The sequence below is a fragment of the Clarias gariepinus genome, chromosome 25 (genome assembly GCF_024256425.1).
Source record: "Clarias gariepinus isolate MV-2021 ecotype Netherlands chromosome 25, CGAR_prim_01v2, whole genome shotgun sequence".
Lineage (NCBI taxonomy): Eukaryota > Metazoa > Chordata > Actinopteri > Siluriformes > Clariidae > Clarias > Clarias gariepinus.
This window is the reverse complement of record NC_071124.1, coordinates 24,085,915-24,101,974: the sequence shown is the minus strand read 5'-3', so window position 1 is coordinate 24,101,974 and position 16,060 is coordinate 24,085,915. Positions and strand designations below refer to the sequence as shown.

Genomic DNA, 16,060 nt, shown 5'->3' with positions numbered 1-16,060 from the left:
CCAGATATCCACTCGGACCAATCAGAGCCCAGTTCCTGTTTGTAGCGCCCATGTAACTACTCAGAATGATCAAGTAAGATTGTCTGCATCTGTTGCCGTATTAAAGCATTGTATTTGGTCATGAATCGCTGAAAAAACACAAAAGTGTTTTAATCTTTTTTTGGCTCATGGTTCTTCTCTGATTTTCCATGATTTCTGCTTTTTGTCTTTAATTGTACCCGAGCCATTTCAAGGGAAGTAGGTCGCTCTGGACCCGTCCCTTTATCGGTCAGGTACTGGTTCATTTTCACTCATGTTCTACAACGCTCATCCAGGACAGTCTCACTGGAAGGACTGGAGGACTGTGGGAGGAACCCAGAGTCCCCACATGAACCCACCAAACCCTCGATCCTGGGGCTGCGAGGCCCATCTTCATGTCCATAAATTCGTTTTCCCATCTCAACGTGTTCTTGACTCTGTTTTGGTTTGGATCTTCATTTATTCTACACAATGTTCCCTTCTGATGGGGATGTTGCTCTAATCAGCGCTGCCGTTCATGGTTAAAAACTTCTCCTCCAACATACTGACATCCTCACATCCTGCTCTCCTCTGATCCGAGCTTCTCAAACTGATGTCTTCCTGCTTCTTCCCAACATACCAGTTGATTTTGGTCCTGCTTAATGTTTTCCTCTGTCTCTGATTAATTCAATCGGATTTTCCAGCCTCGCGATGGCCTGCTTTACATACACCGGGTCTTCAAGTTGAGAGACTCCAGATGCAAATGCCACACATGGAAATGACTCTAGATCTTTTATTTCGTCCCATGCGCATGAATGCAACATTAGTAATAATGCACCAAGCAGCCAAGTGTTCAGTTGTTATTGGTCGATTGAAAACAGGATAAGATTCCTACAATACTGGCATAAACACGGGTTAAAATGGAATCTGGAAGGTGGTGAAACTCTTTAGATCTCCGAGTTTAGATCTCATGCCAGCGATCAGTGAATCGACCTGCATTAACGTTAACGTACATGCGTACCGTGTTGACTTTGTACATGACCAAACATTGAGCCAGTCGATTGAGATAACTGGAAAACAGCGTGTTCGACGGGCAGATATTTTTATTAGCTCACTTAGCTAGCATCCATGTTTTTTTATTCATGGGATTAGATGACAGTATGGGCCGAGCTAGCCAGTTAACCCACTCCCAAAGCCCGAAAAGATAGCTACGTTTACAGATAATCTAAGGGACAAGATTAGCCACAATTAGGTGTAAATTAAAGATAAGATTTAAGCCGATAACATATATTGTTTAGATAGTTACCGTAGCAACGGTCGAGTAAATTCAGCTGGATTAAAGCTACTCGGTGAGGCAACATCTTACATCTGATTACTTACATCTGTTAAAATTTTGTATGGAAAATTATCGCATTATTTCCTCATGATTACAGTTTCTTTGATACAGTGACCATCAGTTCCTGTTGTCCAACCTGACACAAGTACAAGTAGAAAAATTCATTTTTAACCTCTAAGTCGCTGAACATCATTTCCGGATTGTTCCGGCTAACTTTAACCCCTTATTGTGTCAATAGAATTATTTAGAACCACTTGAGTAAGGGTATGTAAACAAATAAAACACGTACTGTCTCAAGTCTCAGAAGTTTAGAGAAGTTTACATCCTGCTTGCTTGCGGCTACATCGAAATCAACGCTTTGGGTAAATTAAGCGAAAGACAATTTAGGTCAGTTTAGCAAGTTGCTAAGAATACTTCTAGCATTATTGCTTATTAATTGTCCACAATTTCAATAAGATTTGGTGTACATGATTTAATAATAAAATATCGTATTTTTATTTTTGCAAAAAACTTCCTTTTATGTTTTGTACCTCATAAAATGTTCAGTTTCAGTGTTGACTAGTAATTACAATTTTATTTAGTAACCTTTTAACAATCCTGAAAATCTGTTATCTGTAAATTAAATATCATAGAAAAGTATTGCGATGTAATATTTTTGGTCAAATCGTTTGTCCTTCACACCCAGCCCGCTCAGTAATCCTCCGTTAGTGTTGTTGTGGTTTTATTTTAAAGTTTATCAGAGTAGCCCGTGTGTCACATGACACATCCATTTGTTCTGTTTATCCCGAGTTCTTACACTCAGAGTTTGGAGGCTGTTTGGTGTGGGTTTCTCTTTTTGATACCGATACAGCTCGAGAGTTGGCTTTGATCTGCTTTAGTGGACTTGGCTGTCCTCATGGTGGTCCAGCTAGTGCGTGTCCATCCTCGCCCACTTCTATCTCAGTGCTCCTGACCATCACACACACACACACACATACACACACACACATACACACACACACATACACACACACACGCTCGTGCCTGTCCCGCTGCCCCGTGTTTATTTAAACTGCTCACGTTGTGTATTGCAGATTATTAATGACTACAAAGAATTTCGATTTCGTTCCCCCGTGTCCCGCTCCCGTCTCCCGGGTCGCTCTGTTTTATTGAACCTGACGTGTCTTTAAACACTTTCAACTGTTTAATAATGATTTTTTGAAAAAGGCCACGTTCATTCATTTACCAAAGGCCAACATTTTTATTAAAACATGCTTCATGATTTAATTCCATGAGCCATAGCTAAAATGTTGGCACCCCCTTACACCAGTTGAGGAGGCAGTGAAGCAGATCGCTTATATAAAGATTAATATTATTAGAATTATTATTATTCCAGCACAATGCTCTATACCATAAACCACGATTAAGGTGCAAATTTCTTGTTTAAGTGAATAATAATTACTAATATTTATATTATTATATTTAAAATATTATATAAAATATATATAATATATACATTTTAAAGATTATATAATATGTATTTTAAATAAAATATAATATTTTAAAAATAATTTATAATAATTTTATTATTTGGATTTTTTGTCCAAAAAAAGTGTGTAATACAAGTAAAGTGAAATGATTTAATTGAATAATAATAATAATAACCGTAAGTAAAAAAAAAAAAAGTTAATATTATAACCTTAAAACTTGGTTTAGACTCGTTCCATTTCCCCAGCAGTCATGGACTTCTGTAAGGCTCTGTTCTTATGTACTGAAGTGAAAATGAAACTGAGGAAGAAGCTGAGGAAACTGATATTTTTGTATTATTTACAACTATCTATTAATTTGTATTATTAATAACTATTTATAATAATCACTGAAATAAAAAATGTTTTTTGTTTAACGAAACTCAGCACTTTTTTTCCAAAAACACTCAAAGGTTGAGCTTGCTATATTTTTCCTAAAACTCAACCAACATATTATTAACATTACACTGCATACTTAAATAACCTCAAACACGATTGCAGGCTGATTTATTCATTCTGACGAAACTGAACTGTGAGAGGCGCATTTCACAAAATTCACATCTATATACTGCACGTACCTGTATTACCAAAATAATTTTGCCATTCATGCTTTTTAGCACCCTGTGACTCAAATAAAGAATATTTTATATTTACAGTAGAACTTGTTTAAACCTCAACTGCTGTTGTTGTTTGCAGCAGTCAGCATGACATGAAGGCCCAGGATGGGAACCACAGCACTGGAACCTGTAAGAACGACTTTGCCGCCTCCAAGATGGCTGCTCTCTTTCCAAAGTAAGCACCGCTTTACAGAACGCACTGTCAGTGTTGACCTGTGGCGCTGTACGGCTGTACGGTTAGCAAACTCAACATTACATCACTGTGTTTTGAGCCGTTTGTTTGTAAATTTCGCACCTAGAGAAGCGGACAAGGTAAGTCCTACATGTCATGAAAGTAGAGATGTCTGATTTAGCACCTGATTTAAAATAAGTTGCATTAATATTGAACTTGAATGTTGTGTCTGCTTACTGTACACACTCGACTAGTGTACTGATGTAGCACCAACATCTGCCAAGGCACACACCAGAACCAGATGTTGAGGATGTACATCATGTATACGTCTTTTAAATGGTTCCGTATAACTGGGGTTGTTTCCTCAAAACCGTATGAGCAGCTAATCGCACACTAGCGTGTTAACGTTACGATGCTAATCACTAAACACTTTCTAATTACAACCGTTAGCCCCAATACATATAGGCATGATTCCTTTGGACTTTTTTTCTCTTAAATGTCTCGCTGTTTTGCTCATAATGATAGTGTGATTTAAAAAAAAAAGAGAGAGACAAACATTTTTTCTGTAGCTTTATTCAGACAGGGTTAGTTTTATAGGTAAAGCAGGGAAATGTAATTTTTTGCATCTAAAATTTTAATTCAGTTTCATTTAAATAGCGCTTTTAACAATGGTCATTGTCTCAAAGCAGCTTCACAAAATAAAAAATGACATTTATGGACGTGTGTATGAGTGAAAAAAAATGTGTTTAGATAAGAATGAGATTGTGAGATTGTCCCTGATGATGAGCAAGCCGAGGGCGATGGTGGCAAGGAAAAACTTCCTAACATGACAACAGGAAGAAACCTTGAGAGGAACCGGACTCAACAGTGAACCCATCCTCGTCTGGGTGATAACGGATAGCAGAAATTATATAATGACATCATGCGTGTTAGGCTGCTGGAAGTTCAGTAAAGCAGAAGTTGTCCAAGTTATCATGGAGTCCAGTTCAGCACAGGGACGAGTCAGCGGGTGCAGAGGACAGATGGGGGTCTGGATCAACAGAAGCTCAGGAGCAGCATGTGTAGATCCAGACCATCATGAAGCAGAATCCAGCTGGAGCTGGTCCTTTTCTGGATGCCTCAAGATCTTCACAGGGTTGGCCTCTGCCTACTGGAGCTGGCACAATCTTGGCATGCCTCAGGATGGGTAGAGAAAGGAAGAACAGGTGGAAAAGTTAGTGTAGATGCGGTTCAGGATATTAGCAGCACTAGATAGGAGTGTGCATTTAGATATACTGGGGTACGAGGTTATGGGATGAATTATGCGTATGCCAGATTCAGTTTTAGATTTAAGCTAAGAGACATTATTTTATATACAGCTTAGGCCACACCCCCAACATATGGTGGTGTCCATCTTATTTTCAGCATTAGAATTGTGCAGACACGCCCATCTCTGTGATTCTTCCTAATCCCATCTGAGAATTTAACATTTTAATTCTACAAGTTTGTCTTTACATTTCCCGCGCTCCCGTTCCACATCATTCTCTCTCCGAGTCATGGCGTGACCTTCAAAAAGAGCTGCCGCTTTCATGCGGATTTTTCGCCCCACAATAGTTCTCTTGTCGACGCCCAGCGCTGAAAGCCCGTCTGTCAATCGGCTGCCGGGGAGACGGAAATGAGTCACCGTCCTCCGCTTAATCAGATCCGCAGATCGCTGGATGAGCCGTGATGATGTCATCCCTCTCCGTCCTTAGATCGATGTTCCAGCGGCAGGCCTCTATTGTTATCGTAAAGTCGAGGGTTTCTTTCATTTAAAACCACGAGCGATTTGTTTTTGCTCAAGAGCTCAAGAGCTTCATTTATCTCTCATCGCCGAGGAATTATTTGGAGATTAACGCTCCGAGGCTCACGTGATATCGCCGCACAGCCGCTGAAAAGAGCCTCCTGACTGTAACACAGTGGCAGATTGGCAAGTGATTACAGCAATTTGTTCTGAAAGTGAAAAGTGGGCGGAGTCATTTGTTTATTCCTTGCAATTCATTCAGAGGCTTTAATGAACATAATTTTTATTCAGTACTGAGCTAAATTGTGACTGCGCGGGTTGGCAGCTAGCTTTCTGGAAAGAAGAAATCATTAGAGTAGGATTTTGCAAAATAACTAAAAATGTTTTTTATGAAATATGCTTTGACCTTTATTTAGATATTAAGATGGCATTGCATTCTCAGTGTTACTTTCTCAGTGCTTTCCAGAATTCTAAAAAGTTTTTTGAAATTTTTTTTCCACTTATTTATTTTTTTCCATTATTTTTTAGATGTGATTTTTATTCTTTCTTTCTTTGTAACAATGTACTTGTACCGGTGTTAGCTGCGCTCTCAGCGTTCCTGTAATCATCAAACCCTTGACGTTCTCAGACGAGTGTTAATCTCCCGCCGTGGTGTAACCGTGGTCTTCAGCGGATCCTCAACGTTTGTTTATTCATTTTGGACAAATTAAAAGCTGCAGTGTTTTATGAAGTTAAAAGGGATCTGAGTGAGGATGGGTTTACACACACCATGATGATGTTGGAGGATAAAAACCTGTCATTAATAAAATACATAACTGTCTGACTGTCGCCTCTGTTAGTCTGTCTGTATGTCATTCCTTGTCAGCCTTAATGTCTGTTAGTCTCTTAGAATGTCTGTCTCTGTCAGTCTGTCGGTCTGTGTCTGTCAGTATGGCGGTCTGTCTGTCTCTTTCTCTGTCTGTCTGTCTCAGTCAGTATGTTTGTCTGTCTCCCCCTGTCTCTCAGCCTGTCTGTCTGTGTCTTCGTCTTCCTCTGTTTGTCTCTGTCTGTGTCTGTCTGTTTGCCTTTCAGCTTGTCTCTTTGTTTTTGTCAGCCTGTCTGTCTGTCTCTTAGTCTGTTTTTTTCAGTTTGTCTATTTGTGTCCGTCTATACACCTTTTTTCTATCTGTGTCTTTTTTACAGTATATATTTTTCTCTCTTATCATTTTTCTGTCTGTCTCTCTGAGCAGCTTTTTGGCTGGGTCTGTCTGTCTGTCTGTCTGTCTGAGTTCTGTATTGTCTACCGTTGATGCATTTTAAAGCGTGAGTGAAAGTATTTACTCCGTCGATGAAGAGTGGAGTCATGTGGGATAAATCTGTGTTTTGATGAGGATGTAGTCGGACCTGCTGCTTATTCTTTTCGTGCAGCTCGTTAGCGCGGGAGCCGTGCCGCTGTCTCCGTCCTGGCGTTGAGATGAGCATGGCAGTTGAAGCGCGGGCGACTCGGCCCAGCGTTAGTCAAGTTAAATCCTTGGCCTGCTCCTGGAATCCAATTTATTTTCGACACCTCCCCTTCTCTGCTTTCCCAAACTGTTTGCATTGGAGTCTTAAATCAAATGTCTTGGGTGAACTCGAGCGGGCGGTTAGAAAAATACAGCCCCGAGTGAGAGATAGGCGCGAGGAAATGAGCACAATGTGCCCAGGCCTCCTGTTCAGGAACCCTTTACGACAAGCAGAGCTGTGTGTGTGTGTGTGTGTGTATGAGTGAGTGAGGACCCACCGTTCTCGGACCCCTGTTATTTATAATGTGGGTTCGCCCGAGTCCCAAAAGCCACGCAGTAATTAATCACAGTTTGTTTTGGCAAGGTCTCACAGCGTCTGTTTCTGTCAGGTGATACGAGGCAAGCGCGCTGCCCGACCGCGGCCCCTTTTTTAATAAATTTTTTTTTTTTTGGTTATTTTTACTCTCTAAACCCTGGCACATTTTCTGGCCCCTTAAACAATTATTGTAATAGAAAGTCACACTTTTATTTCACTCCTTTAACCAAAGATGCGGAAAGTCGTGTTTATCGTCTTTTTCACTTCATTCCCTGTCGTTACACTTTGACTTTTTTATACTTTCGTTTTTTTTTTTCCTTCAATAATTTAACATGTAACTTTAAAAGCGTTCATCCCCTGAACGCCGCAGTGTATGATTTCTCTTAGACCATGAAAAGGAAAAATGTTGCTGATGCTGTTTGTCAGATCAAAACATTTTCTCAATATCAGTCTTGTCTTCTTTCTGTTTCCTGATTTAATAAGATAAAAAAAAATAAATCACCAAACAACCAAAAGTCGCGCAGTAACTGGACGCGGGGGACGACTCGCGGGAGGAAGGAGGTGGAAACAGACATGGGCTGTGTGAGCGGGTTTTACAGAAGCTGCTTGTAGAGCAAACACATGGAACATGTCTACAGGAGAGGAAAAAAAACTAAAGTCTTAATAGTTTCATCTGGAGCGATCCGAGCTTTACGCTAACCAGAGAAACGTTTCTCCGTGATTAGGATTGTCACGAAATGGTGAGAAGAGGTGAAGCGTAAGACCTTAGAGTCGCTCCCAGTCTTCTGTCTCTATACTCGTCTTTCAGCTGTTCCATCTCTGGGTTTTTGGGTGGAGGAGATAAATCATCTGTAAAGATACAGCAAGAATTAAACTGTCGTATAAACGAATGTCTGTGAAATGTGTAAAATTATGGTTTTTAATAAAATTAATTTTAATGGTTCCTTTATCTCGTTCATTTATGCTAACACTAAGTACGCCAACGCGGCGTTTTCCATCGCTCTGTTTCGTCTCGTCTCGTCCTGTCCTACTGGACGATTTAAACAAGAAAGACTTGTAAAGAACTGTTTTTTAGGATCATTGGTTCGTGTATTTTAAACTCCAGCATGTCCTTTCAAGCATTTTGTTTTTATCAGGAAGACATCGGATTTGTAAACACGCACACAGTAACAGACAAAAGTTTGGACACCCCTTTCTAATTCAATTTTACTTGTTTATTGATTTATGTTCTACATTCTACAACAATACTGGACGTCTCAGAACTATGAAACAACACATATGGAGTTAAGTAACAACAGTTATTCATCATTTTATAACAGTTGTTAGTTTAGAACATGAAGGTCAGCTGTTCTGGAACAGTTCCTACAAGAACAGTATTGTGTCGAGTGCGTTTGTAAAACCCATCAAACTCCAGGATGAAACTGTCTCTCATGAAGACCAAAACTGAGCTCTGCTGCAGAGGAGAAGTTCATTTAGAGTCACCAGCCTCAGAAATCACCAATTAACAACCAGCACCTCAGATTAGAGCCGTTATGAAGCTTCACGGAGCAGAAGTAGCAGATATACATCTCAATATCAATCGTTCAAAGGACATAGATCAAAGGAGTTTCGGATAAACGCCTTCAGTGTGAAAAGAAATAAACATCAGGAACGTCCATGGAGTTAGAAGGGGTGTACAAACTTTTGAGCGGTAGTGTAGTTGGGTAAATTCGGACACACCCACTAGCATCTAGCAAAAAATAAATAAATCAGTGCTGTGTTGTGAACACTGAAGGATGCTTTTACATTTTTGTTTTTTCAAAAAACAAAAATACCTAAATCGAATACTTCTTTAATTCATTTTTCTCAGATGCTCTGAAGACTTTTGTTCTTAAATCGAAGATGATGGAAACTGCACGCATTCCCCGTCAAATCAAACCCCAATTTTACACACTGAATAAACGTAATGGTATTTTGTGATTAAGTCTCGATTCTGAACCTGGAGCAGAAATACAGACAGGATTAAAAAAAATAAATGATTACGGTTATCCCAATGGAAGAAAGGCAGGAAACGACTAAAAAAAAAGGGAAATCCGATTGGGAAACTGGAGCAGATCCAGCGGTCTCGCTGCACGCTGTGCTCTGGGCGTGGTGGTTCACTCAAACACTTCCTTACAATCTCCCATTTGTGCTCGTTTAAACGTTCAGGAAACCTCAATTTGGTGCGGATAAAGGATCGGAGAAAGGACGTGGGTCAAAGGTGAGCGCATTCATCCTGCGCCGGGTTTCCAGGAGCACGAAAAATAGTGTGTGTGTGTGTGTGTGTGTGTGTGTGATTGATTGATTCGTCCCACTTCAACCTCACCATCTTAAACCCTGACCAGAGGGTCAGAGCCGAGACGAGCCAGGAACGTTAACCTCTCACAGAAAAATGCTCGGCTCAAGACTCAAGACTGGGCCGAGAGTCTGCGCTTAACACACATCACAATCGCAGGAAGAGAGACGATAGCAATGATGCGAGCGCAGCTTCCACCAAAGTTACACGGGTTACTGGGGGCGTTTACGTTTAAAGAGCAGAAGAACAAAAAACGAAGGCGAAGCGGTTGAGTTTGCAACCCTGGCAGTGAGCCATTTTGGAAAGGGGCGGGGCTTGTAACGTGAGATTTGCATTGACGTCAACGAGCTCAGGAATGCCATACGTCACTTTATGTATGGAGCGTTGCAAAACAAGTGCTTTTTGTCTTTTTTTTTTTCCCTGACATCGTTCGAGACGTACGTTAACGGCGTCGTTTTCTGTGCAAACGCTCGCACCATAAAGGTGTTTTTTTGTTTGTTTGTTTTCCACTATTTATCACCAATGTTGTTTTTTTGTAACAATCCTTTCTTTCTCCACCATCGTGAAATGTAAAACAGAAAGTAAAAAACGTTGGGGCGGGATCAAGTCAGCTTTATATCCTGGTTTTTGTATGTCTTTAATTGCTACACTGACTCTAAAATCAGTTATTTAAAATTGAAGTATTCATTTAAATATGTTTGCATTTGAGAGGGTAAAATGTTGCAGTTCCTCTATAATCCAACAGGTGGCACACTCTAAACTCACTCACTCACTCACTCGTCGTCTATATTCTGTATTCAGGCTCGTGGGGCCTATCGCAGGAGACTTAGGGCACGAGGCGGTGTACACCTCCAATCTATTTCAGAGCACACACACACACACTCATTCACACACTACGGGCAATTTGGGAACATTAATTAGCCTAATGTGCAGGTCTTTGGACTGTGGGAGAAAACCGGAGTCCTCGGAGGAAACCCACCAAGCACAGAGAGAACACGCAAACTCCATGCACGGAGAGAAGGGAATGGAACCTGGACCCTGGAGGTGCAAGGCGACAAGGCTAACCACTAAACCACTGTTCCGCCTACGCTATAATAATAGGAGTAGTCTTTATAAGTCTGTTTAAAATTGTAACAAAATCCCCCCCAAGAAAGAGAAAATCTCCGTCAACCGCGCCCTGGGGATTCCCACGCCTAGGCACCATCACGGCTGATTGTCGAAACCAATCCAGTTACTCAGGTGTGAAAATAAAAAAAATGGTGTGGGACACGCCACTTAAAATATGTATTTATTTATTTATTTAAACCTTACAATTTGTTTATTTATTATGGACATGAACCTTTCTCGACTTGACCCGCCAATCCGCAGATATTTCAACTAAAAAACAAGTGGGTGGAGCTACACTCCCTGAACACGCAGAATCGGATCATTATCACATCACACATCGTAGTAGGTTTACTGTGAGGTGGGAGGAGCTTATTCCAAGGGAAAGCTATTGTTTTTAAATAATAATAGGTGTCCCGGTATTAAATTTGCATACAGTGTTTTTACTGTTTAAATTCTACAGTTTACTTTAATCCGTTTGGTCTTTAGATTTGTTACAGCTTTGATCATTTGTTCATAATGACCAAAAGTCGTGCATTTTAACGACTTGTTTTTTGTTTTTTTTTGTTTTTCCTTCCTTACAGGTTCATTAAGATAGCACCTATGTTTCTTGACCAGAACTTTAAACGATTATCCAAAGTCCAGGGCTATTTACCTCCGTTTGGATTCAAATCACAAGGTACACCTTCATTTTTTAAAAATGTTTTCATTATTATTTGTTTAATTAATTAATTGATTGATTGATTGATTGATGTGTTTTTGGTTTTGTAGTGTATGGGATACGTGGATTTATTAGAGGCGGAAAAACGAAGGGCTGACGATGATGAACGTGCTAACGAAGCATCAAAATAGCGTTTAGCGAGCATAGCATCACGCTACATGGGTGCACAAGGTTTTTTTTTTTTTTTTTTCCTTTTTATAATTATCGGGCAGATTTTTTGTTTGTTTGTTTTCACAGTGTTTAGTTTGTGAAGTAGCTGCGTTAAGAGCTCCGTATGTCAAGTTAGGTAATACCGCCCTTCATCTTTCCTTCATCAAAGCGCTAGAATGTTCTTCGAAGAATGCCGCTATTGTGGCTATTTTCTACCTGCACCAGTTGAGGTAATGGCGTATAAATCCACCGACGTGATTGTAAGCACAGATGCCTTTTTATCATCGTCCACAGCTGCTTGAAAATCTCTGATTAGATCCAATCTGAGAAAAAGATAGCTTAGATTCCAGCGCTCGGTCACATTTTCCAGCGTGGGGACTCGACCCCGAGCTGAATGGCGAGCTTTGTGTGGCGTTGGGGCCCGCCGTGTCCGCGCGCACACACACACACACACACACACACACACACACACACATACACACACTGCGGTTTTTGTAAAGAGAGCGTCCCGTGTTTACATTTCTCTTTTCTCCGCGCATCGTGGGAGCAATGCGGCTTTCCTTTGAGCGTTATTGACTCGGAGCCGTGATACGTGTGGGTCGTGAACACAGGACCACAAAGCACTCGGGTAGGAGAGCTAAAGAGATAAAAATAGAACGCCCCGTTTTTAGCGCCAGGGCTCTCTTTTATCCACCCGCGCCTGGGATTTCTAGAAACCAGATAACTGAAGTCAGGTAAAAGGGAAAGTGTTTCTCGAGTCGGGTAACACGGCGAAAGAAGGGGAACGGGTCAGCGTGCGGGATGTGTAGCGTTATGTTTCATTTTAAAGTGGAAACACAATTTTAACAAGAGGGAAAGAATCTAGTTAGTGAGCTAAGTAAAATTATTTTTAAATGTTTTATGTTAAAAATATTGCTCTGTAAAGAAAATTTAATCACGTCCCCCCTAAAGCGTAGTAGATCTCAGGACGTGTTTGCTTTAATATTTAGATTGATTGATAGATAGTTGTAGTACTTCATTATAAATCAGTTTGACTTCTTGACACTTGATATATCGTAATTACTTTGTATATAATTTCCAGATACATTTATGGCAGTTGAACGTCCATGAAACAAGTCCGTCCCTGTTCTCTTTGCATTACAGCGGCTGTCCTCAGTCCTCCTCTCACCAGCCTGTCTTTATTTCTTTCCTTTTGAAGTTAATAAAAAGACAAACCGTCGCAGCTTGTTGTGTCATCATTAATGCGTAAAACACCTCCGACTGTGCCAGAGCGCCGACACTGGAGACTCCTTCCATAAACGTTAATTATTAAAAGGCGTCTCGTCCTGGCACGACTCCCTCGCGGATGAGTCAGGTCGAGCGTTTTAAATGTTTTTTTTTTTTTTTTTTTTTGCTTGTGTACTGAATACACACGTGCTTTTTGATGATTCACTCTAGAACGAGCTCAAACACTTTAAGGAATGTCAGAGCGGGGGGGGGGGATTCCCACAATCTGAAACTAGGACTTTTCCCAGAATAACTCGCGGCCTCATTCCTCTCTTTGCCAAAACAGTATACAGTGAAGGTGAGGAGTTAGTTTGTTCAGGCCGTCTGGGTGAAGTGTTTAGAGTGCTCCGTTACGTGGAAACCATTAGTCCATCTCTCTTCACAGGTTTTTTTTTTCGTCTTTACCTCGGAGATACCTGAGACCTGGCGGTGTGGTCCTCACGCTGTTTACGCTGAGGCCACGGTGATGTTTGATGTTAGCTGTCGACGATCCATCCAAACACGATCTCTGACTTTGCCTTCAACTCTTTTAGATTGTTAACCCCCGCGGTCTGTCTCGGGGACGTTCCGTCCTCTTGGCTCTGAGGACAGGAGCAAGATTCATGCTTGTAAATGTCTTTCAGAGCGTTTTAACTATTAATATCGAGCTATTCCTGTCTGTCCAGTCCTCGCCATGACACTGGGCACTCCTTTCTTTTCTTTTATTTTTATGTCGTTTATTTTAGAATAATCAAACCAGATGTCAGACAAGGGGACACCAGGTAACTCGAGGTGTAATTTTATTTTATTTATTTTTTTTTGTCCAACTTATCCTGGCGTCCCTGAACAGGTGAAAAATCTTCATGCGTAGAGACGAGTCGGGCGCTCAGTTGCTGTCGTTCTGTCAGGTTTATGGAAGGAGTCTCCAGCGTCAGCACTTGGAGCTTTGCAGAACGTACTCAAGATGGTCTCGGTAGTCTGGATCGTAAAACCCGCGGCCCGTTCAGTAACGCGCATCACCGTGGTATTTATTGCCGTACTGAGATCGCCTGGACGACGCCGTAGCGTGTTTTTATCCGAGTTCGGGCGGAATAGTCCGGCGATGCCGTAGGGCTCGTGAGTAATTATCCTGCCACCTTGTTTCCATTGCTGAGAAGTCGCATCTTTCCAGAGATACCGGAAAACGAGGCACGAGGTGTTCTTACAGTAAACGTTCCGCATCAGAAGAATGCTCGCCAAGGCCAAACACCGCGATAAATTTAGATCGGCAGCGTGACACACACTCGCGGTGTCTAAGCGCATTAAATTGCAGACTTTGTCACAGGAATGCTCTTTTGTTTAACACAGACATTCCTCGTTTACAAGTAGCTTTTTTCCATCACTTAGATTCCGTCCGCTAATAAAGCTTCCAGCGACGCGCGGGCTCCCGCTTTGGCTCGGCGACGCGCTCGTCTTGGAGCGCAGCATGTTTGAGATTAGAAAACTATGCAGTCGGTCGTTCCTAGCGCACCGTTGCATTGACACGATTGTCTCTCTTTTTCAGAAACGGTCATAAACGAAATATTGAACACGACGAAGACTTTCGGCCTGAGTCCAGAACTCGAGAGGTAAGTGTGAGGGACGAGGTCTCCGAGTCCACGCGAGGCCTCGCGCCAGTCTCATTTCTCTAAACTGTTGTGAAGAAGCATTAAGCGCTCTGGGTTGGTGGTGTAACCATGGCTGGGGCTCATTTGGTTGCGTGTAAGCCAGTTATTTACCATTTTCTTTTCTTTTTTTTTTCCAAAATCAAACAAAATCGTTAATTTACATAATGCGGAACTTCAGTTTCCTTCAGCAAAGACCTAAATGCTTACCAGTTGTCCTGTTAGAATAAAAAACTTGAACAAACTTGTACAATGACCTTCTTATTTTATCTATTTTTAATGATTAATAATAATAATAATAATAATAATAATACAAAAAATATCAGAAAATATTAAAAGGAAAAATTAAAAATTACAACGAAAGCAATGTTAAAAAATTGTCCCGCCTCACAGTTGTTATATTTTTTATCATCCAATCATTTACATACAGTAATGCTAAAACATCTGATCTAGATTAGTTTTAACTCCGCCCCTTTTTCTCCCTGTATCTGGGTTAGCCCGTGTCCCAGTGGTCACACCACAGTCCTCCAACACATCGATCAGCGCTAATATCCTAATCTCAGACCTTATTGTAAAGTATAAGTATGTAAAACTTTACACGTGTCACGTGGTCACGTGTTTCATTTCCCTTTCATAGACTGAAATGTAAAAAGTGTATAATCGTGGGAAACGGCGGAATCCTGGCTAATAAGTCCCTGGGCCCGCGCATCGATGAATACGACATCGTAGTAAGGTGAGTATTTACACACAGCACAACCATAGCAAAACGTTTACTGTGTGTGTGTGTGTGTGTGTGTGTGTGTGTGTGTGTGTGGTGTAATTATTTACAAAAAAAGGATTCTCAGTATGTGAACGCGGTCCAGATCGTAATTGGAAAAGTCTGCTTGGTGGTGATTCTTCAAATCCTAATTGAAAAGATCTGGTTGGTGGTCAGTTTTATTTTTCTCTCTCTCTTTTCCCTGCTTTGTTTTTATACACCTACTGAGAGAAGTGTGTACGTGGGTCTCTACAGAGCGATGGCAAAATAACACTTTTTAAAAATGTGTTTATATTTCGATAATGATACTAAAATACTGAAATATTGAGTAATGGATGTTGGACGCATCAGTGTTTTCTTTCGCTTTAAATAACACGAGAGAGAATACAAAAGAAAAAAACACCAAAAAAAAAGAGCTTTGGAATTGTAATAAATTAATAAAAATCAGTCCAAGAAAAACAAAAACTTATCTTTTTTATATCTAAACAAGCAATCCTAGTTTAAAAAAAAAGAAATAAATCTTTTCCAAATCTACTTCTCATTTTTTCCGTGTGTTTCTCCAATATCTATTCTTTCATGGTCAGAGGACGGCCAAAAAAAAAAAAAAAAACAGGACGCACCCAGAGCCAAAAACGTCTTCAGCACCGTCACCTCAGACTTCCAGGCATGGAGCTTTGACTCTCGGGGTCTGGTCTCTCTCTGTGTGTGTGTGTGTGTGTGTGTGTGTGTGTGTGTGTGTGTTATGCAATTGGCTGACACCCCATACAAGGTTAATAATAAATTACTAATTAATTATTGGACTACTGATCAAAAAGTCCCAGGTTTAAACCCCACCACCACCACGTTCCCACTGTTGGGCCCCTGAGCGAGGCCCTTAACTTTCAGGGGCTCAGATGTTAAATGATACAAAACAAAAGTATTATAGTTACACTTTCAACCA

The 16,060-nt window shown here is 40.8% G+C and overlaps 1 protein-coding gene across 6 annotated transcripts in view; it reads left to right on the top strand.

The window, feature by feature from the left end:
- The window catches only part of st3gal3b (ST3 beta-galactoside alpha-2,3-sialyltransferase 3b), an 84,998-nt gene that overhangs the window by 44,148 nt on the left and 24,790 nt on the right, over positions 1–16,060 (top strand). For 5 of the 6 annotated variants that reach the window (XM_053487279.1, XM_053487278.1, XM_053487276.1 and 2 more), the window contains 4 exons: positions 3,535–3,630; positions 11,189–11,283; positions 14,264–14,327; positions 15,001–15,096. In XM_053487279.1, coding sequence (XP_053343254.1) covers positions 3,535–3,630; positions 11,189–11,283; positions 14,264–14,327; positions 15,001–15,096 — 351 coding nt within the window. The remainder of the gene's footprint in view (positions 1–3,534; positions 3,631–11,188; positions 11,284–14,263; positions 14,328–15,000; positions 15,097–16,060) is intronic. The other variant, XM_053487277.1, reaches the window with a different exon arrangement.